The sequence below is a fragment of the Canis aureus genome, chromosome 28 (genome assembly GCF_053574225.1).
Source record: "Canis aureus isolate CA01 chromosome 28, VMU_Caureus_v.1.0, whole genome shotgun sequence".
Taxonomy (NCBI): domain Eukaryota; kingdom Metazoa; phylum Chordata; class Mammalia; order Carnivora; family Canidae; genus Canis; species Canis aureus.
This window is the reverse complement of record NC_135638.1, coordinates 25140568-25163685: the sequence shown is the minus strand read 5'-3', so window position 1 is coordinate 25163685 and position 23118 is coordinate 25140568. Positions and strand designations below refer to the sequence as shown.

Genomic DNA, 23118 nt, shown 5'->3' with positions numbered 1-23118 from the left:
ACACACTTTTTCTTAAAAGGGCAGCTTTTAGTATGTTAACAATATCAACAAGGAGACCCAGGCTGGGTGAACAAGATGAAAAAATAAACAGTCAAATCAGGCAAATAACAGATTGTTATTGTTAACGAACAAGGGGAAAACACATCTCCTCTAACAGTCAGCTTATTATATTACATATTATAATATGTATCATATGTAATATGTATTTTAGTATATTAAGTTTATTACAGATCAGAGAAAGGCCTGCCTAGTAGACTGCCTTCCTACTATTAAAGGTAAAAAGTTCTAAGACTGAAATGCATTCGCCTGGATTATAAAATCAATGAATTCTGGTAAGAGTACACCCCTGGTGCACAACCATTAAAGGTGAACATCAGGGATCCCTGGGTGGCGCAGCGGTTTGGCGCCTGCCTTTGGCCCAGGGCGCGATCCTGGAGACCCGGGATCGAATCCCATATCGGGCTCCCGGTGCATGGAGCCTGCTTCTCCCTCTGCCTGTGTCTCTGCCTCTCTCTCTCTCTGTGACTATCATAAATAAATAAAAAATTAAAAAAAAAAAAAAAAAAGGTGAACATCAAAATGTGGTACTTGTGCAGCTTACCTGCTTTCCACAGAGCGGTCCTCTGTTCATTGTTGGAATTAAATGCTTTTGCAAATCTATGTGACTCTAATAAGCAGTCCAGTAGCTTAAAAAGTTGTTGTGATGTTAAAAAGCGGTACATTCCTTGATCTTGAGTATCAACTCGAACATCAAAGTCCACAGCATCTCTCTTTGGAAAACAAATCACCACAGCACACGCACGTGCGCGCGCGCACACACACACACACAGTCACAAATTTTAGTACATTTAGAACTCAAGGCTCCCTCAAAGATCAGTTTTACGAGCAAGTCACAGACTTAACCTCTTTTATTTCAACATAAAATAGGAAAAGGTCCTTCTTTTGTTACTTAAATTTCCAGAATCTTCCTTCCATGCATCCTAGTCATCAAGTACCTTTCCAATTCCCCCCTCCTACTTCCTGACCTCAGGAGTCCTGCCCCTGCAGAGCCCACAGCCCTTCACCATTCCTCACCCCTCTTCTCAGTTTAGACTCCATGGGATCCGGTTATAATATTCTCTTGCATAATCCCTCACTCTTTTTAGATTAGTTGGCTGGCAAAACACCTACTCCAATCTACACCCACACAACAAACATGACTGGAGAAAACAGTTTTAATCCCAGCAGGCCTTGGGTGCTACCCCGCAATCCTGCACTGCCCTTGTCTGCTTTCCTGGATGACTAGCTCCTGTTTCCTCTTCTTTCAAGTACCTACGACAAGTCTCTTCCCAACCTTATTTGGTGGATGATTTTTCTTCTCATCTCTATCAGAAGAGACCTCCCACCAGTGAACGGACCAACCTTCCTGTGTTAATAACCCACACACTTTATTGCTTTCCTGTTATGATGCATGCGTGGCCAACCCCCTCAGGGACTGGCACTAGATGCTATCCGCATTCTGCATTCAGTTCTCTCTCCTCCCTGGAGAACACTCATCAGGGAAAATACTGCAATACTGCCAATCTTAAAGACAAAACAAAGCAAACCCTTTATCCTCTTCGAGCAATTATCCTATTTCTATTTCTCTCTTCCCCTTTAGAGTAAAACTCCCCTTGACAGAGTTATCAATATTTGCTGTCTGCAATTCCGTTCTTCTCTTGTACCCATTTCCATAATGCTTTTGTCTTCAACATTACAATTAAACACAATGTCAAGGTCACCGAAGTCTACCAAATTGCTAGAGGGTGATTTTCAGATGAAATATAACTTGTCCCATTGAGCATTTCACAGAGATGATCACATTCTCTTCCTTAAAACATTTTCTTTGTTCGGTTTCCAGAACACCACGGTCTCGGTCTCTTGCTCTCCCCTTGCCTCAAGGATTCTTACTCTCAGGCTCTTTACCAATTCTTTAACACCAGCTCTAAGCACAGAAGCCTCATGGCTCAGTCCCCCACCCTCCTCTCAAACTCTGTCCACACTTACTGCCTCAGGCATGTCGTTCAGTCCCATGGTTTAAAATGGCATTTCTATGATGAAGAGCCCCCCAAACAAATCTCTAGTGTGATCTCTGCTCGGAAGCCCAGACTGAAATCCAACTTTATACTCAATGTAAAATCAGCTGTCCTCCCATGTCCATCCATACCTGTGCAGCAGCTAGGTTTTCAGCATCTTCCTTCTTACTTGTGGCTGGGAAGAACACAATGTTGTCGATAGTCTGGATGAGTTCCAGCTGCACAACACATTTAATCAACAGGGCGGCAAACAATTTTTGTTCTGGAAATTCTGTGAGGAAACCCACCCCAATGCACATGCAAACAAAAATTATTTTGAATTCTTTATAATTTCTATGACATTACAATGCTAAGGAAACATTCATATGTATGAAGGTTATTTGCACATATCACACTGAGGACATACTGCCTTTGCATATAGGCACTACTCAATAAAACTTTAACTTTTAGATAAGACTTAGAAAATTAATTTTTTAAGTAAACAAAAATATTCCGAATGACTTAGAAGAGTAAATAATGTTCAAAAAGGTCCCACTACAATTTTTATAATAAGATTTAGGTTATTCTCTGATAAAACCTAACAAACGGATTAAAAGCTAATAAGCATTTACCAGAACTCAATTCTGACCTTGGAATATAGGTAATATAAAAACCTATACCAAGAGAAAACAACAGGAAACAGAATTGTGAGAAAGGAAGTGAAGGACAGTGAAGGACAAATGGAGTAATACTGCGGGTTAACCAGAGAATGCTTTATTTCGATCCAGGTTAGAAGTTACAGCTAACTGTATTTTCAAATGCACCCATAAGCAAAGAAGTCTATAAAAAGTTATGCTAAGTACATGGTCACAAAACTAACCAAATTCCAAAGTAACAAAATGCTCTCCACACTGCACAGGTGAGATGAAACACAGCTAATTCCTCTAGCCTGAACAAATCTGCTCAACAAGAGGTTTCTGACAATCCACCAGCCTATAAGGACGTGTTTACAGAAGACTTTCCATTTCACTGACCATACCAGTTAAGCAAATGCAGAAGCACAAGGTCAGAAAAGAGGACTCAACTACTGAGATGCTGCAAGAGCTTAGCTCAGCAGTGCTGACATGTGGCTCAAAGGGAGGCCCAAAGTCATACCTGAATCCTGGGATGTCAGAGCCAGCTTTCCCAGTGAGCTTTCCAGGAGGCAGATGACTGCCTAAGAGAAGCAGCCTGTTAACCACTAGGGCAATTGCTCAGCACTAGATGACTTATAATCCTTCAGTCTCTACTTTTGCTTTTAATTACAAACTCCCTTTTGTGGCACCAATTTGTAGAACTTAAATTCATGTTTTAGGGACTTTAGGAGTAGCAAAACAACATGCATAAATTTATTCTTATTGAGATCATTAATAAAGGCTCCCTACCAGGTAGTTTTCAGAAATGCTGTTGTATTTAATACTTATTACTGTATCATATGTCAAAAAAATAAAGGAAAGAAAAAAAGAAAGAAAGAAGAAAGAGAAAGAAAGAAAGAAAGAAAAAGAAAAAGAGAAAGAAAGAAAGAAAGAAAGAAAGAAAGAAAGAAAGAAAGAAAGAAAGAAAGAAAGAAAGAAAAAGCAGCCTCAAGTCCCATAACTGTCTCCTCCTCTTCAGTGTCTTTTTCATAGCAGTGACACATAGAGCTGACAAGTGCCAGTTGTTCCTTCACTTCCCCCATTCAAGTCATAAAACTCAGAGCCTAGAGCAGAAGGCTCCTGGCTGCACAGCTGGAACTCCCAAAGAGACTTGGGAGTAGGCTGATGTCTGACAAGATGTCTTCTCATCAGTTCCAACATCAGCTGCTTAAGGGCAGGAAGGGCTTTCAGCAAGGTGAACTGAGAGTACTCCTGATGAGCTGATGAGGCTCCACTCTGATGGAACAGGTGAAGCTGGGCCTCTCCCTGCTTTCTGGTGTCCTTGGAGGATAAGGATCTTAACTTCAGACTCACTGGCAATAGCCAGCAGCGTGTTTGTGGACAATATGTATTTGGACAAATTTTACAAAGGTTGGCTGACACTGCTAGTGTTATATTAGGTGACCATTTCACTGGTTCACCCAAACCAGACAAAGATTAACTAGTGGGACAGCAGGTATTGAGCAGAGGCTAGATGGGGCAGTGGTGTCTTCTGAAAGTATACAGAGAGAATGAGCTAGCTAGCTGCCCTGCAGATAGGGTGAAGTACTCAGGGCCTTGTTATGATTCTTTTCTCTGAGTAGGATAAAGTCGGCATCATGCGTCCACTAAGTGGAAGGGTTAATTGGAAAATGGTGGCCACTTGTTCTTCCCCCAGCTCTACCTACTCTGAGTCAACAAGCCCATGGTGAACTTCTCCTAAAGAACTTCAAGGGGAAAGAGAGCCAGGATGTCTGAGAGAAGGAAAGGAGCATGGGTCCTCAGCTCAGGATGGTAGGGGAGCAAGCACTCTGCTTCAGTAAAAGGTATGTTCCTAGATTAGTCATGTGAAAACTTTCTCATGTGTCATAATCATGTCCTTCCTTTACAAAGCCAAGTATATTTAAATTCAGTCTTGGCTAAGAGAAAAGCCATGCACTATTCTGTCCTCATCACATGCTCCAGGGCAGACTAAAGCTGTTATGGATTCCGGCACAAGCCATGCCACTCTCCAGAGAACAAGAATAAAAACAGAAAATAAGCCACTGACCACTACCTATCTTCCTTTTAGAAAGTTAGCAAAACACAGTGATTAAAGCTAGAAACTCCTTGCAAGTACGACACCAAATCTGTCTTCTCTCAAGTATAAGCACCTAGGATTAATAAAAAATTCCTTGAAAGAAAATTAACACAAAATGGATCAAGGACCTAAATGTAGCAGTTAAAAGAATAAAACTCTTAAAAGGAAACATCAGGAAAAACCTTCATGACCTTAGATCTGGCAATGGATTCTTAGCTATGATGCTAAAAGAACAACGACGATGACAACAACAACAAAAAAAACCCAGATAATTTGGATTTCATCAGAATAAAAAACTTTCTGCATAAGAAGACGTTATCAAAGAAATGATAAGACCTACACAACAGGAGAATATAAGTATCTGCAAATCATCTATGTCATATAGGTACAGTATCCAGAGTGTGTAACAAACTTACAATTCAACAAAAAGAAATAACCCAATTAAAATAAAAATAAGCAAATTACATGAATAGATATTTCTCCAAAGAGACATACAAATGGCAATAAGCACATGAAAAGATGCTAAGCATCATTAATCATCGAGATGATTATACAACACTGTGAATGTACTGAAAATATTGTTTTGAAAAGATAGATTTATTTTAGAGATAGCATGCACACACAGGGGGAAGGGCACAGGAAGAGAGGGCATATCAAACAGACCCACAGGTGAGCGCAGAGTTCGATCCCAGGACCCAGAGATCATGACCTTAGCAAAAACCAAGAGCTGGTCCCTCAATTCACTGAGCACCCAGGTGCCCAGAAAATGGTTACTTTTCTTATGTGCATTTCACCTCATTTTATAAAAGCAATTAATGTCGTCCTGTTTTCCTCTAGAAAGGAGATGGCTTTTCCTTGGTGTTAGAATTTTCCTTCAGTAAACAAAGTTGGATCAGTTTTGTAAAAAACAGAAGAGGTTCCCCTGCTTTGTGAAAAGAACTAAGAAGGTGAACAGAGGAGACATGGTGTAGAGCAGTTGAATGTAAAGAAGGCTAGCTAGCTCCACAGAAAGCTGAGTGCTCCTGCTTAGAAAGCACTCTAGAGAAAGGCCTGTCAGGCCCCACTGTTGCAGAAAGAATATGGGGCTGACATGCAGAAGGGACTGGAGAGAAGACTCATGTGCTCGAGAAAAGACTTGTGTCTAACACAAACATTAGCTACAAGCATCTGTGGAAAAAGCGGGTACACTACAGTTAGTGGATGTCCAAGTTGGAACAAACACAGTAACAAAGTGACCATGCCATCAATTACAGCACATATTTATTAATAACAAAGTAAAAGCAAACATTTCATCCTTTTCCTATGTAAGACAAAACACACTATTTTTATTAGGAGAAATAACTCACTTGCTGTATGTTTAATTTTGCTGACTTCTTCGTTCACAGTAGAGACAGAAGCCAAAGGTGCTTGCTGTCTATTATCTGCAGATCTTGGCTGAACAGAATCATGAATATCTACAGATTTCTGTGATATTGTATCCTAACAAAACAAAAAATTCATTGTAAGTACAAAGAATAAAGCTTTACAGATGAAAACAGTTTTGAAAAAAAATTACGTATGTCACTATGAAGAGGACATTCTACACAGAGTGTGATTATATACACAATGAGAAAATTATTTAAAGTTAACCTATGCATCAATAAGAGCTGACAACCTTTAAGAGAAAAGTTTCCTTTCTGACCCTTATTTGTCTCGGTCTGGGACCACCCAAAAGCAATAGGTAAAAACGCTAAGCTTCACTGTGTGGAAAAACTAGTCAGTGATACCCATGAAATGTCATTAAATCTGTTTAAGCAGAATACACGTATGGCACAGGTGGGGAAGGTTTCTGCAAGCCCTGTGTAGATGGAGCTCGGGAAAGCTTTGTAGGGGTGAGTTTAAAGAAAACATGTTCTGTCACCCAAAGGAACTGGCAACCAGAAAGGTCAGTGAGAAGGTGACTAACTACAAGTGTGGTAGTGAAGAAAAGCTGACGTTTATGTCCAAAAGAACTAAATCAGCCTTTGACTCCAGCAGTAGGGGAACCTTGGAAAACCAATGAACACTTGAACAAAGGTTTTCTGATGTGAAAATGGAGAGGTCACTTTCCTTGTAAGCGATTAAGGATAAGATAAAAAATGGAAAGCACTAGCACAGTGTCAGACAATATAGGATAGCTGGCATTACTATTAGCTTTATTTTGTGATAGCAATACAACACACTCCAGACAGAATCCAAAACATGGTTTTCAAAGGAACTGAGAATTCTGACCTAGCAGTCTTAGCTGGAAGAGACCTCACCTGGCTTTCTGAAAAGCAACAGGGGGTTGCGTTCCCAAGAAACAGTGCTAATCAAAACAGTATTTTAACTTAGATTTAAAATATCACAGTTTATAATTTTTAATTTGCTGTTCCATACAAAATGGGGATAATGTACCAAACAGCTAAAAAGTTGCTGAAAGCATCAAATGTGAAAACATTTTTTAAACAGTGAAGTGCTACACAAATCTAAAGCCATATTATTATAGTTATAATTGTTCTTACTCATCTTTGTATTCTTTATAAGTGTTTAATATACAAGAGGCCTTTCATAATAATTATATAGAACCAATTGAGTAGTTAGGTAATTTCTCTGGCCATGATGGCCTGTAATATGCTTTTATTTTTATTTTTTAAAAAAGATCTTATTAATTGAGAGAGAGAGAGAAAAGGGGTGAGAGTGTGTATCAACTTGGGGGAGGGACAAAGAGAATGGAAGCAAACTCCTCACTGAGCAGGGAGCCCGACTCCAGGGCTCAGTCCCAGGACCCTGGGATCATAACCTGAGCCTAAGGCAGATGGTCAACTGACTGAACCACCCAGATGCCCTATAATACTTTTAGATAAAAACTTAAATGGAAGAATGCATATAACAACACTTCTAAATTTATAAACCCTTTAAGGGAATGTTTGTTTAAAATTAACTATAAAAAAACAAATGTCTCCTTTTAACTTATATATTTTAAGAAGTATATTTTAAGGGGGAAATTAATAAACTAAACTATAATAAATAAAATAAAAAATAAATAATAAAAATAAAATAAAAAATACATTGTCTTACTGAATATAATTGAAAGTTGTTTTAATTGAAAGCACTGGTTTTTAAATTTTTTTAGACACTGGTCATTTTTTAGTCAATGCTCTTTTGAACATTCTAATGATTTCTAAGATGCTTCTCCCCAGAAAACTAAATGGACACAAAAACTAGGTCACAGTATTGGGGATTTAAAAATTCTCCTTTATATCAGAGGGAATTTTTTTTTTATGTTAGGCATATTGGGGGCACCTGGGTGGCTCAGTGGTTGAGTGTCTACCTTTGGGCTCAGGTTGTGATGCCAGGGTCCTGGGATCAGTCCCACATCAGGCTACCCACGGGGAGCCTGCTTCTCCCTCTCTGCCTATGTCTCCACCTCTCTCTCTCTGTGTGTCTTATGAAAGAAAAATCTTAAAATCTTAAAAAAAAAAAAAAAAAGGTATATTGTTTTCTCAGTTTCTCTAATTAGCCAATGTAAATAAGGATGATTTTTAGGTAATCTGTGCATTTTTTTTAGAACAGCTATGTACAGAGTATGGCCAGAACTCCTTGTTAAAAAAGGACCGTTTAGTGGAAAAGGAGGAGCTCCTATGAAAGAAAACTCTATGTACTTAAGTGGACACATCTCTAGATATTCCAAATACAAAATGTTAGTCCCCAATCTCCAAATAAGATTTCATTTTTTGAAAAACTACATATAGAAATGTACTGACAATTGCTGGAAGGACATATATCACTGTATTAATACTGGAATTGCAGTTGAAGGGGGCAGTATAAAAAGGGACTTGCATTTTTTACCGTATTTTCTTCTGTACTCTACAAAAATGTTTTTTTTTTTTTTTACAATGACTAGGTATTTTTCTATTTTTAACAAGTAGTCCCCTTCACCAAATCCGTGGTGGATAGGCACCTGTGCTGGATTGTCACAGGTCATAACTGTTTGCACGTTTGCTGAAATGAAGGAGAATCATTGATATGGCTCCTGACAAGCCTGTGTGTGTTGAGAGCTTCTCTGACTATCCTTGTGGCCATTTTGCTCTTCATGAAATGAGACCAATGGCTGCTGTGGTGTCATCAAACAGTGGATGAGAAGGCAGGTGGAACTGGTAAAGTCGAGTTTGCTCAGAAGGCGAAATGAGTATTATCTCTAATATTTGGCACCTCAGTCTTAGTGGTTGAAGAACAGTCTCAGAAACGTTTGAATCAATTGGCCATTTATGTTTAATAGTGAAAGACTGGCTAATGATAACAATGCACTGTAAAACCTTCAAAAGGAAAGGAGAATGTTTTGTGGACCTGTGTGTGTGGCAATTTTAAGTCCTTAGTTTTTAAAGTCAGTACTTTTTAATGGGAACAACTTGACCAAAAATCTGTCGCAGAATTTTGAGAATCATTAAAACAAAAGTTTAATGAGAAAAACAAATAAAAATAAATACGAAGCAGTCCTTTAGCGCACAGCAGAAATATTCAGCTGACAATGGTAGTGAGAAAAGTACTGCAATTTATTGGTAAACTGTAAGTTGTACAGAGAAGAGAAAGCAAAGGAAAGCAGGGTGAAAGAAGTGGTAGTAGTAGTAGCAGCAGCTCTGAAAAGGAGCCACATAGGAGACTATGAGCTGGTCCTAAAGAGCATTGCTGGCTTCCCCTGTGGAACCTGGCAGCAGCCCAGGCACTGAGCACTTACCCCAGCACATGCAGTTCCAACAACTTTATGTGCGTTACCTGACTTAATTCTCATCAAAGACTCACTCCAACAGAGGTTAGTTAAACTTGCTGAGACCACAGAGCTAGCTACTGCAGAGCCAGGATTTTATTTTGGGTCTGGCATCAAAGCCCACACTGCAAACTACTATACTATACAGCAGAGGTAGCAAAAACAAAGCAAGCAGGCGGTGGGCCAAATTTAAGAAAAACAAAAATGGGAGCAAGCTCATTCTAGGCTTTGAAACAGGACTTCGTAAGTGGTGTATCTATAATGAACAGACAACCCCTGCAGATCAGCGTCATGGAGCAATGTGGCCCCAATGTACTAGTGTGACAGTTCTCTCAAGATAAATTCAGAGCAGTACTTTTCTGTGAAATCTGTATTTTAGCCATTGATAATTAGTTAAGAAATTTAAAAGTTGTTGGGGGACAAACCCATCAATGGACACTAATATGCTACCTCTGTGCTCCAGGGTTTAAAATTAAGTAAAGCCAGATTAAATAATAGTACTGTTCCAATGGTAATTTCCTGATTTTGTTAATGGCACTGTGGTTATGTGTTGTTATTGTTTTTAAAGAAAAACACTAAAGAATTTAGGGTAAAAGGACATCTTATTTTCAATTTACTTTCAAAGAATTCTGAAAAGTTTGTGTGTGTGGGGTGAGACAACAAGAGAAAAAGGAAAGAAGGAGGGAGGAAATGATAAAGCAAACATAGTGAAATGATAACATCTGGAGAAACATGGGGTCATGCAGTTTTATGTGTCTACCTGGTTAGGCTCCAGGATCCAGTTACTCAGTTCAACACTAATGCAAGTGTTGCCATGAAGGTACTCTGTAGATGTGGTGAACATCTACAGTCAGTAGACTTTAAGTAAAGATTATCCTCAATAAATGGCCGAAGCCTCATGGGATCAGCTGGAAGGCCTCAGGTCTTCCTGAGTAGTTCTGCCTGGGGACTCTGTAGCTGTAGCTCCTATCCATGAGTTTCCAGCCTGCCCTATAGATTTAAAATTATTGGCGCCTATAACTGCATAGCCAATTCTGTGAAATTTAAATTAAAAAAAGAGGTAGCTTTATGCACATACATATATTATACCCACAAAAACATATATATATATATATATATATATATATATATATATATATATATATATACACGTGCACACTCACACACAAATAGATAGGTATTTTCTGTTGGTTCCATTTCTCTGGCAGAACACTGACTGATGCAGATTTTGGTACCATGCTGCTGTAACTAATACCTAAAAATATCAAAGTGGCTTTGGAATTGGGTAATGGTAGAAGCCAGAAGAGTACTGAGGCATATGACAGAAAAAGCCTAGACTGTCTTAAAGAGACTGTTAGTAGCAACACAGACATTAAATGAGATTCTGGTAAGGATGCAGAAGGTGGTGAAATGCATAATAGAGAAATCTTTTCTTCTGTCACCCAAAAGAATGTACCTATGGTCACTGAATAGAATGTGAACAGAAATATGTTAAAAGTGCTTCTGGTGAGGTCTCAGAAGAAAATCCAGAACATGTCACCCAAAAGAATGTACCTCTGGTCACTGAATAGAATGTGGACAGAAATATGTTAAAAGTGCTTCAGGTGAGGTCTCAGAAGAAATTCCAGAACATGTTACTGGATAATGGAAGAAAGGCGATATTTGTTATAAAGTAGCAGAAAACTTGGCTGAATTGTGTTGTATTACTGGGTGGAAAGTAGGACTTGTAAGTGATGAACTTGAATATTTAGCTGAGGATATTTCCAACCAAAAGGTTAAAGGTGCGGCCTGGTTTCTCCTTGGTGTTTACACAAAAATGTGAGGCTAGGAGATACACTGAGGAACTAATAAGCAAAAAAGAACTAGCACTTGAAAATTTGGGAGGATTGTGGCCTATCCAGATTTTGAAGGATGCTAAAATTGGAAAATTCATTGTTATGAAAGCATTTCTTCGGATTTAAACAACTTTTTGTGGGAAGAGATTAGGTGTATGGATCCAATGGATCCATTCAAACATTTCAGCAGAAACCAGAAAGAGAGATAAAGTTATCCAGAAAGGACCCATGAATAACCCTCTTGACATACACAGGAGACCCGACCCACAGGGATTTTAAGAATGATACACCAGCAGAAACACAGCCAGCTAAGACTGCAAGGGACAGACATAGGATAAAATGAAGGAAGGTAATCAGATCTCTGGGATTCTACAGGTAGGAAAATGGGCTACATGGCTGCAAACACAAGTTAACCTTTATGAAGAAATGATTTAGAGAGCAGAGCTGCAGGTGCATAGGAAAAGCTGTGGGCCCTGAGGGCAGAGTATCAAGGTACAGAGAATTATCCTCAGGCCTTGAACATTATGAATTCAATTTGCCCTGCTGGGTTTTGACTTGTTTAGGAATAGGACCCTTTTATTCCTTCCAATTTCTCCCTTTTGGAATGAGAATGTTTATCCTATGCTTGTTCCATCACTGTAATTCACAAGCAGGCAATTTGTTTTCTAGGTTTACAGGTCCACACATGGGGAGGGATGGTGCCCCCCAAAGAAACCACAAACCTGATCTAGATGACTGTGATGATGAGATTTGGGGCTTTTGATATGATGTTTAGGTCAGATTCTGGACTTGTTGATGCTATAATGAGTTGAAACTTTATGGAATATTGGGATGGGATGAATATATTATGCCTGAAAGATGAACCTGAATTTTTGGTGCAAGAGGGTAAACTGCAAGAGGTTGAACAGCGGCCCCAAAAAGGTATATCCAAGCTATAACCTCTGGCACTTATGAAGGTTACTTGGAAATAGCGTCTTTAAAGATGTAATTAAATAAAAGATTTTGAGATGAGATGGCTTAGATTTTATCTTATAGACATAAGAGATGGCTACTGTCCTTAAGAGAAAGGAAAGGCAGATATGACATATACAGATTTGACTTTACACAGACATGTGAAAACGGAGGCAGAGATTGGAATGATGTGTGTACAAGTCAAGGAAGGCCAATCACTGCCAACAGCCACTAGCTAGAAACTGAAAAAAGCAAAGAAGGAGTCTCCCTAAAGCTTTTGGAGAAAATGTGGCCCTGCTGATGCCTTAATTTTGGGCCTTTGTCCTCCTCAACTGAGAAACAATACATTTCTGTTGTTTTAAGTCACTAAGTTTGTGGTAATCTTGTGGCAGACCTAGGAAACAAATATACTGGGTGAAGGGTATATTAGGATTCTTTGTACTGTTATTGTAATATTTCTTATAGGTTAAATTGTATCCAAATTCAAATTTTAAAGTGAATTTCCAATAATATCTTTAGCTTGCCATGGAAATCCTTTATAATTCTTTTTATTTTTTTTAAGTAGGCTCCATGCCCATCATGGAGCCCAATGTGGAGCTTAAACTCACGACCCTGAGATCAAGACCTGAGCTGAGATCAGAGCTGGATGCTTAACTGAGTCCCCAGGTGCCTCTTGGCATGGAAATCCTTACATAATCTCAAATCTGCCTTTTAATACTCTTGACATCATTTTGCTGTATGTCTCAGAGCATCTATATTATAAAATAATTTAAAATACCTCTTTCATTGCACTTAACAAAGATGTTAGCCACCTGGGAAATTTACCATCATGAAATGAAGCTTAACCTAAGAGTTCTGGACAGTAGATTTACACCATCTTTTTTAAAAGACCTGGACTCACATAAAAGAATTGGCCCAGGTAAAATTACTACTCACCAGCAATTTTAAATGCTTTATATATGAAAACTTACCAGCTGTTTCTCACTCACAGGAGATGGAGGTGGGGGAACAGTTTCTCCAGAAGAGGGACGCCAGGTTAAAAGCCTTTAAAATATCAAAATCACACCAATCACTGAGAATGTGAAACATGACACATCCAATATGTTTTGAAACAGCATAAAAACGTCGTAAGAATATGCCAAAAACAATATAATCCTCCTCTGACTACTGCTAAAAACTATTTGCTGAAAAAATCTAGTAAAAAATTTAAAATACGTATTTCCAGAAAACAATTAACTAGCATATAATTAAAACTGTACTGTGGTCATCAGTTAAAAAAACAACAACACACTTCTGAAAAGTTTCAAAAGCTTTAAACTCACTTTTTCTAAGTATTGTCATTAAATATTTTCTAAAGTGAGACTGAGAAAAGTTGGAGAAAAATTTTCAAAAATTGATAGAACTCTTTAGATTATATTTTTAAAATGTATAATAATAAATGAAACGAAATTTGGCCCAAAAGAAGAAACTAACTTGCCATCCCTGGATTGGGTACTTGGAATAGAAAGATGATTAAGGCCCAAGTTCTTGCTTCTGAGAAGCAGGAGCTCCTGGGGAATGGAGTAGACAGATGGTAGATACATCATTTCAATTCAATATGGAAAGAACTCTGGTGCAGTTATTTTCTATTAAGAAATGTTTATTAGATGATCTTTAAGATCATGCATCTTCATTTGAATTTGTAATTCAATAAATTAAAACAGAAGCAGTTCCTAAAAACAAAACAAAGAATGTTCAGCCTGGCTGGTTTTTGTTAAGATTTCACAGGGACAATAGCTAGGCAAGAATTCGGACTGTCTTTGACATAAAGGACAAATAAACTCTGACAAAAATGGATTATTTGTCAAGTACATTGTTCCAACAAAATGTGCACCAAAAAATAAGAAAAACTGACCAGTATTTGTCTGTTTTGTGTAGACTCACCTAGAGGTTACTTTCCTAGAGGTGCGTTTGACTTACAATGTCTTATTAGGATACTTACAAGGGGATCATACTAATGCACACATATTTAACTCAGGTCATGAAAAAGTTTATGATGCTTAAAAATCTGAACTCAGTTTTCATATAGTTTTATGCCAGTACATACGTATGTCTCTACTTATGATGTTTTAACTCAGATTTAAAACATCCCATTAAACAGATCTAAAGTAAAACTTTGTGTAGGTAAGAGAGCCCCAAAGGTTGAGCTGGGAAGTAAAATGAAGTATGTCCTACAAATAATCCAGGTGCTATTAGTCATTTAGCGAGACTATGTCTTAGTTTCCCCATTGATAACTACTCCTTCACTACAATTCAATTTTGAACTAAATCATTAGAAGATGACAACTATAAAATATATTTGCAAATAAATTTTCCTTAAATTATTAAATCGTAGTAATGAAATATATGTTGTTGTTGTTTAAATTCAAAACCACTGCTTGCTTTAATCTGGATAAATAAAACCCTATTACAGTAGAATCACTTCAACATGACCAATGACCATATGAGACAAAAGTGTTTGGTTTATAAAGAATTTAGTACAAATATTTGTTATGGTTTACAGGAGTCCAATTTGCAATAAATAAAAATTCATGGAACACTGAGGTATTTTTAAAAGAATCTGTCAAAAAAAAATCACTAGTTACTATCAAGCTTTTTATGTCTATCATTCAAGATACAAATAAAGTTGTATAAAATCTTACGCATGTGGGATTGTGGTTTTGAAGATATCCAGTGTGCAGTTACAAGTTTTATCCCAGATTTCTAGGGTAAATTTCTCACCATTCAGAATAACAACATTCTCTAAGCAGTTTGTACCAGATCGTGCTAACTGCTCATTGTCTGGAAAAGAAAAGAGCAATTCATTTATATATCACCAGGGTCATATATTTAACACTTTGTGTCACTATTTGCTATATACCTACCTTGCTGCACACACCAGTATAGTTGAGCAAAAATATCATCCAAAAGTACATCACTGAGTACTTCTAAATACTGGGTGAATACATCACAGATCGCATAAAGTGCATGATTACAAGTTGTAGTCATCCATTCCGCTTTCTAAGGGAAAAAACGTCATTAAAAGGTTAGACCATTTGTCAACCACCAGTATTAAAAAAGAAATATGTTTGCATAATTAATAGCTAAGCCTGTCCATGTTCCTCTCAGAGCGCTTACTTCCCTCTAGAATATTACACTCACCTCAACTCAGTATCTGAGATTTTTCTGTTATTCTGTAACAAATTATGTATAAAATAACTATTTCTGCATTATTTTTGATTATAAAAAATTACTACTAAAAAAAATTACTACTGAATTGTCTTGCTACTAACATTATGACTTCTCAAACAATATGCATGAATATCAACAGCTGGCCTTGCTCCACAATATGACCGAACATAAAAGAGAAATAAGAATTTAACCAAGTGGGTTTAGCATAAATTTAAAATAAAACTTTCATGAAGTAGGGTTACTTGAAAATACTACAAATGGTAAATAAGGCCATACAAAATAAGTTTAAATAATTTATTTTTCTCAAATACAGAAAGGACTAATCTGGACTCGCTGATAAAATTTTCATATACAGTTTTGTGTCAGTGCATATACATGTCTACTTATTAATGTTTTCTGTAAGAGTCAACCTGTAGATTTAAAAATCACAGATCTAAAGTAAAACTTCTTGCAGGTCAGAAAGTCTCTAATGTTTGCATTTAATATAGCTGTATGGGACAAAACAAGAAAACTTGAAGCTCTCTCCCTACATTGAATGAAATGCACACTATAATTGGTTTTTAGTAAAAGACATTGAAATACAAGAAACAAAAGAATACTATGTATTCTTTACTCACTTCAGAATAAGAAGTTGCTATGAATGCTAAAAAACGTTATTGGTGTCTATAGTTGTAGCAATATTAAAATGAAGAAACTGGAAGTTCAACAAAAATAAAAAACAACTGATTCATTATAACTCAGTTCTATGCCCAAATAGTGTTCTTTCTTGATAAAGATATACTTTTTATTACAATGAAAAACTTGCTAGGAATTTTTTCTCTTTTGAAAGATTTAAGATTTTAAGATGTGATCTACTAAACTATTAGAGAAAATATTAAGAACGCTTTTAACTTGACTGTGTCAAATGAAAATTTTTTTCTCTTACCTCTGTCTGTTGTTCTGGCAATTTCATGTTGTCAAAGATTCTGAAAACAATTCTAAATAAATCCTGCCACCAGTGTTTTTCATAAGTGTGGCCATAAGTTTTCATTATTTCGAACATTACTGTTAAACCCCTAAAATGATAAAAACACAAGTGGAAAAATATAATACAAAAAAGTATACCATATCAGATTCTCTTAAAATAGATTTTAGAGGTCATAAAGCTACTGAAATGGTTTTAAACTAACACGAGATATTCAGTTTTAAGAAATTTCAGTGTAGAACAGGTTTCTTTGGAATGCGTCATGTAGGAAAAAATTCCAAAGGCCTTAGCCTTAAAATATTTTATTTCATTTTTCTTCCATTCCCACTCATCATTCCAGCAATTTAAGATTGTAAATAAAATTAAAGATTGTGAATGATCACCATAAAATTAGTTTCTGGGAAATCTTTTACAAAGAGTTATAGGACTTTTTCGCTAACCCTGTAATTATTCATATAGGATCTCTGAAGAAAAGGATTTATAAAGCTGATCCACTAAGATATTCATGTGGGCAGTTTATTTCCTACTCTATATCCTAGGCATAGAGGAGTGCTTCTCACTCAGGAGGCACAGAGTGTTTACTGAACAAATAAACTGCTCAGTATCACATTCACTGTCTTTTAAGTGTTAAAGTTAAAACTCAACATTGCCTTCCTAATTCCTTAATATCTTCTTCTAAATAATAATCCCTTCTTATAACAATGCATTAAAAAACGTAATCTTTCTATATGCTACTTTTTTCTAGCAAAATTGGTATCCTTCCATTTAGAAAAGGTTTGTATTTCTGAAAAGGTCTGATGGTAAGCCAGAACAAAATGTTTGAAAGACTCCATAAGGATTGGTTCACAGTCCAACTCATTTACTATGTTACCTCTGGGCCTAATACACGTCTGGCACATAGCAGGCTCTAAATAAACATTTGTTAAATAAACGTGTAAAGCATATTATAACAGTCTGGTACAGCGAGTTCACAGCAGTTTATATGATCTGTAAGATATCTAATGTATATAATGAAAAAGTAAAGGAGCCATAATAAGAAAATTCCCGTGGAAGAAATACATTCTCTGCTTTGGGAGAAGCCTGTTGAAATTCATGATTCCCCCTACAATGAAACAAGGCTCCCTCTTCCTCCTTTTCCTGAGCCTGAAATCCATTTCCTCCCACTCTTAGTAACTGGATGCTAACTCCCAGAGCTAGGGGTAAGGAGATGTGGGAATCCTGTTTCTTCATGGCCCACAAATCAAACACAGACCTACAGAGGTTTCCAAGGATTTTCACTATTCCAGAAATCTTTTTGAAAGCAATACTTAAGTTGCTGGTACAGGGAAAAAGAGTATTCGACACCTTAGGTTAATTAACCAACCCTAAATTTATAGAATTTTAAGGCAATCAAATGGGAACACATGTGAAAGTACTATGTAATTAACCTGTTATACAAATTGTGGTATTACATTTTATTTTTTTAAAGGTTTGTTTATTTATTTATTTATTTATTTATTTATTTATTTATTTATTTATTCAGAGAGGGGGGGGGGCAGAGACACAGGCAGAGGGAGAAGCAGGCTCCATGCAGGGAGCCCAACGTGGGACTCGATCCCGGGTCTCCAGGATCACACCACCCAGGGCTGCAGGCAGTGCTAAACCGCTGCGCCATAGGGGCTGCCCTGGTATTACATTTACATTTACATTGTAAATCTCAATAATTTAGTTTACATGAGTCAGGGGCTATCGTGAATTTTATCAAGTTCCTAACAGGTCCACTGCCAAACAATTCTCCATGTCTTGTGATTTCTAAATTCTATGACAAATTCCCAAGGTTTGAGTCCTATTTTGGATTACTTACCTAATTTCATAAAAATTTCTGTTATGACAAATAAAAATGAAGTTTTTTAGGATATGTATCAAACTCCACCTTGGATGGGGATGAGGGGGGTTGTGGCATAAGGGGAAGAAGGAAAGATTCATTCTTTCATTATAGTTCTATCATTGATATGTTACAAGTCTGTATTTACTCTTTCCAACTTTAGAAAATCCAATAAAGTTAACTGCCCAAATGACTGATTCTCCCCTAAAAGGAAGATGGGATACATAAAAGACAGATTTTTAAAAACATATAATTGAACTCATGATGTCTCAAGCACCTGTTGACAGGTAACAGGATATACAAATCAGTCATTTCAATTTGGCAGTAAAATATGTAGGATAAAAATTTTATATGGGATTGATAGGAGCTGTAACATAAGAAGTGTGCATTGAATGCTTATCCAGTTATACTATAAGCATAATAGTTTCTTTACAAATGGACTTAAAAAAAATTTAAAAAAAATGAAAAAAATGAAAAAAAAAAAAAAAAACCAAATGGACTGCACATTCATATAGATCTTTTCTTAAGAATATACTTTTGAAAGAGCTCATCTCTTTTTTTAATAGACCTACATTATTCAAAACTGTGTTACTGACCAGTCTTCAAAGAGAAATGGTTCTTTATCTAAAGTCCACCATGGATGTGATTTGGAAATTCTTCTAGCATTCATCAGGAAATAAATATTCCCACTAACTTCAATTTCTAATTAGAAACAAATGTATGAAAAGACAGAATGTGTAAACTATTACAAAAAAGCTAAAACTCAAAGTAGTATGCTAGACTATAATCTGAAGGAAAAGTAATATTTCTATTTTTACTGTTGCTCCATTAACATTTTTAAATCTGCCTATCAAATAATTACTATATGTGATAAAACACATGACTTATGGACTTATGGCCTTCAACTACTAAACTTATGTTCACATAAGAAAAGTTAAGTCAAAATGAGCCTTTCAAAATTATAGTTACAAGCAATGACTGTTACCTGGTTCTTACATCTAATTTGCATCTATTGATGATACAGGATAACTCAAAGAGAATTGGGAACCATCCTCTGACCCACACCCGGTCTTCAGGTGCCACATTCATATCATCACTTGTGTACTCCTTGAAAGCCTTCAAGAAGAAAGGTAGATATATTTAAGGCAAAACATAAAACCTGTATATTATTTCTCCAAAAATCTTTTTGAATTCTTTACAAATCAAAAGTGAGCAATTTAAGACTATAACTGCCTATGAAGAGGACTGCACTAAAGCTGAAGTTGGTTTTAGTTTCAACTCTGTGATCAGCTTTTCTGTATTACTCTATTCACCAGGTTACATTAGGCTTCCATTTTTATTATTTCCCTGGTTATGACACATGCAGTCATACAAGCCACCCTGGGAAGTGTGAAAGGTCAAATGAGTCAACGTATGTAAAAAAGTACTAAGCACCCCATACATACACATTTGTATGTAGTAAAGAAAATCTTACTTCCAAATCTGTAATGAATCACTTCTCTTGATGACAATTACAGAGATACATTCAGATATGCAAGTTAAGGTTGGCAGCCAGGTTGCCAATTCAACTTTTTACTTCAGTGCTTAAGCCCACACTCATCCACAGACAGTCAACCTCAGTGCTGCACAGTACAACATGCAAGCAATAGTATGGGTTCATGGCTAAAAACATAGGATTGGGTTCAAACCCTAGGTCTCCTTTACTAGCCCTGCAATCATGGACACAATTTTTAACTCCTTTGTGCCTCAGATTCCTTACCTGTATTGGGCTATAACACTACCTATATCCCATAAAGTTAACATTAAATGAGTTAATACGCATCAAACACTCAGAAAAACACCTGACATCTTTAGTAAAAGACAGCTATCATTACACTTAGGAAAACATCTGACACTTTTAATAAATGATAGCTATCATTACTAACTACTTAAGTCAGAATCAAGCTCAAATAATAATGCTTCATATCCCCTCAATTCACCAATAAACTTCAATCTCAGACTGGAAATAAATACTCAGCAAAATTTTGTTTACTAAATGATGCTATACCTGAGGTCTATCAGACACATATTTTGCACAATGGCGAATAAGTCGAATTGCTTCCATACTTGTGTCTGGGAAAGCTGCATTGCACGCAAATTCAGACAAACACTTCACTGCATCCTGGAAAGAATCAATGGTCGCTGGAAAGTGTTTTTCAAACACAAGAGCTAAAAGGGTGGGAAATATATCAAAATAATTATAATTTTTCAATTATTCCTAACTGTACCAAAAAACACCAATCCCTAGATGTAAAGCATGCTTAAAGGTGAAGGGTTTTGATGTCTAACAGACAAGGCTTCGTGTCTCTCATTACCACTTATTTGACTGTCTTGAGTAGTGGGGAGAGGGACACAGGTCTGTGTTTTCTTTACACTATAAAGCCAGCACATACTACAGTGATGGTATACAGCTGGTACTGAATCAACAGTTGTTGAGTGAATATACAAAATTATGTTCAATCTATCTGTATTTCAGTTTCTTAATCTATGAAAAATGACAATGGTCATCATTATTATCTTTCAGACAGCTTAACCTATATCCTCAGGATTTCATTCTCTTTTAAAGTCAAAGGAGGCTAGTGTAATGTAGTGGCATAATATTATAATGTAGCAGTCAAAAACCTCTCCCTGGCTTTGAATCCTAACCCCATGATGCACTTTATACAAGTCACTTAACCTCATTGGGCTTCAGTTTCCTGATCTATTTAAAAAGGGATAATGAAGCTACTTATCTCATAGAGCTGTAAAGACCAGAGGAAACACATTCAAAGTGCTTACTATACTATACTTGCCATACAGTAAACATTCAATGAATGTTAATTATAATAACGTAGTAACAATGTCATTATTTTTACTCTGTTTCTATAGGCAAAACTTGGTAAACTTAAAACCTAGAATAGACCCCTGATTTTACATTTGTATTATTTTTTTAACTTGAACATAGCCGGAAGAATACTCACTGACAATGTGCCCTGTTGTTTGGAATGCAAGTTCCACTATGCTTTCATCTTGATCAGATGCAGCTAGATGAAACACAGAGAAAATGTTCTTCCATCCAGACCGAATGTTAGCAGCTTGAGAATTAACCATTTGTGCTATACACCGTACAACCATATCTCGAATTGTTGGAGACCTAAAATATTAATATCATTGCTTGGATATGCATATAGATAAAAACCCATCAGCTTTTTTTTTCCTTTCTTCTGATTTTCCCCCTGCTGTGGAAAATAATATGGTATTTTTCTGATATTAAGCAATTCAACAAATATAATACCTGTTCCGTTTCATTATATGTTCAAATGGTCTTAAGAAATCCTTCTGGAATCTGAAATTAGCAAGCTCCCCTTTCTCTAAAAACTTCATTGACAATTGCCTCAAGGAGTCTACTGCAAAAATAGCTACATCTTCATTAGGATTACAGCCAACCTGTAATGGCAACAGAAATATAGGGTGCTAATGTCAGCAGTGAAAATCTATTTCTTCATTTTTCAGAAAAAATATATGACTAATGACTAGCGTAGATAGGTAAATCCTAAGATTCTCCACAAAGGCACTAGGTGTACTAACAAAATTTCTCAACAAGAGAAACATATTTTAACTAAACTCTTAAAACCTGCAGCAATCACTTCTAAAAAGAAAGGATTCAAAGGGTTTTCTAATTTCAATTACAAAAATGTAATTTAAAAAAGCTAGAAAAGGAAAAAGTCTCAATTAGATTATAAGGAATTGTTTAAAATTATAAATGTAAGCAAATCTTATAACTATTTAAATACCTTATTAAAATGATCGCCAATAACTTCCCAAATTCGAGACCACTGCAATCTTATTCTTCCCATGTTGTAATATGATATTTCTACTATTTTTTGTAGACTAAACATTCTTGGATGTGTAGTGGAAAGTAATTCATCCATAGACACGGCACAGAGCCAACGGACAAAATCCACTATAATATAAATAGATTTACATTGTTTAGCTTAAGTTTCAAGACTTTTAGCCAAAAAAACAATTTATAAATGAAATAAATATATATACTTACCAATAGCGTTTCCATCTAGCCTTGTAGACCCTGTAAATATTCTAAAGGAAAGAAACATAATTCAAAAATTTATAAAGTCTTATGTCTGTTTCATCAATTCAAAAAAGTAAGTAGCCTGAGGTACTTGCTACTTTAAATCTGGTTTAAGGTAACAAAGAATAAGGCAGTCAAATTAGTATTTTATCATATCATTTAATAACAAGTATAGTTTGGATGTTCCTCCCTCCCTCCTTTGCATATAATTGAGAATATATTGTTGTAATTTTATTAGTAAGTTTACAAACACTAGATCAATAGCTTATGAGACTCTAAGGATAAGAAAAATATCAATTGTAAAACTAAATGATAATTGGCACAGTGCAAAACAGAGGATTTTTTTCAATTCTTCCTGATTATCTACTAGCAATAAACATGTCCTAAGATGAAAAATTCTTTGTTTTTCAGGTAACATGTTTGATTAGAAAACTCATTTATGTTAAATTACAAGCAATTGCAAACAGTCTCCAATAGTTTAACCAAGAAATGGCTAAATAACTTTTTTTGGAAAATTCAAATGTTTATAGTTAAGCTGTCCTGTCTAGCTTTGCCCAGATTTCTTCACTGAGCTTTTTCATTGTTTTGAAGTTTCAGAAAAGACTTCAGCATAAACCTATTAGTCTTCTTTCAAGGTCTATATTCTTAACCATGC

General features: G+C 36.2%; 2 protein-coding genes across 10 annotated transcripts in view; one reads left to right on the top strand and one right to left on the bottom strand.

Moving 5' to 3' along the window:
* Nucleotides 1-23118, bottom strand: part of ARFGEF1 (ARF guanine nucleotide exchange factor 1) — a 140622-nt gene that overhangs the window by 5547 nt on the left and 111957 nt on the right. For all 5 annotated transcript variants that reach the window (XM_077876676.1, XM_077876677.1, XM_077876678.1 and 2 more), the window contains 13 exons: nt 22431-22471; nt 22168-22337; nt 21669-21820; nt 21355-21527; nt 20403-20563; nt 19341-19471; nt 16453-16582; nt 15221-15356; nt 14999-15137; nt 13289-13361; nt 6113-6245; nt 2186-2325; nt 602-770 (listed from right to left, as the gene is read on the bottom strand). In XM_077876676.1, coding sequence (XP_077732802.1) covers nt 602-770; nt 2186-2325; nt 6113-6245; nt 13289-13361; nt 14999-15137; nt 15221-15356; nt 16453-16582; nt 19341-19471; nt 20403-20563; nt 21355-21527; nt 21669-21820; nt 22168-22337; nt 22431-22471 — 1748 coding nt within the window. The remainder of the gene's footprint in view (nt 1-601; nt 771-2185; nt 2326-6112; nt 6246-13288; nt 13362-14998; nt 15138-15220; nt 15357-16452; nt 16583-19340; nt 19472-20402; nt 20564-21354; nt 21528-21668; nt 21821-22167; nt 22338-22430; nt 22472-23118) is intronic.
* The window catches only part of CSPP1 (centrosome and spindle pole associated protein 1), a 183702-nt gene that overhangs the window by 138491 nt on the left and 22093 nt on the right, over nt 1-23118 (top strand). For 4 of the 5 annotated variants that reach the window (XR_013367216.1, XR_013367218.1, XR_013367219.1 and 1 more), the window contains one exon: nt 19380-19485. The gene's annotated coding sequence lies outside the window, so the exon portion shown is untranslated. Of the gene's footprint in view, nt 1-4364; nt 4495-19379; nt 19486-23118 lie in introns of those variants that run through there. The other variant, XR_013367215.1, reaches the window with a different exon arrangement.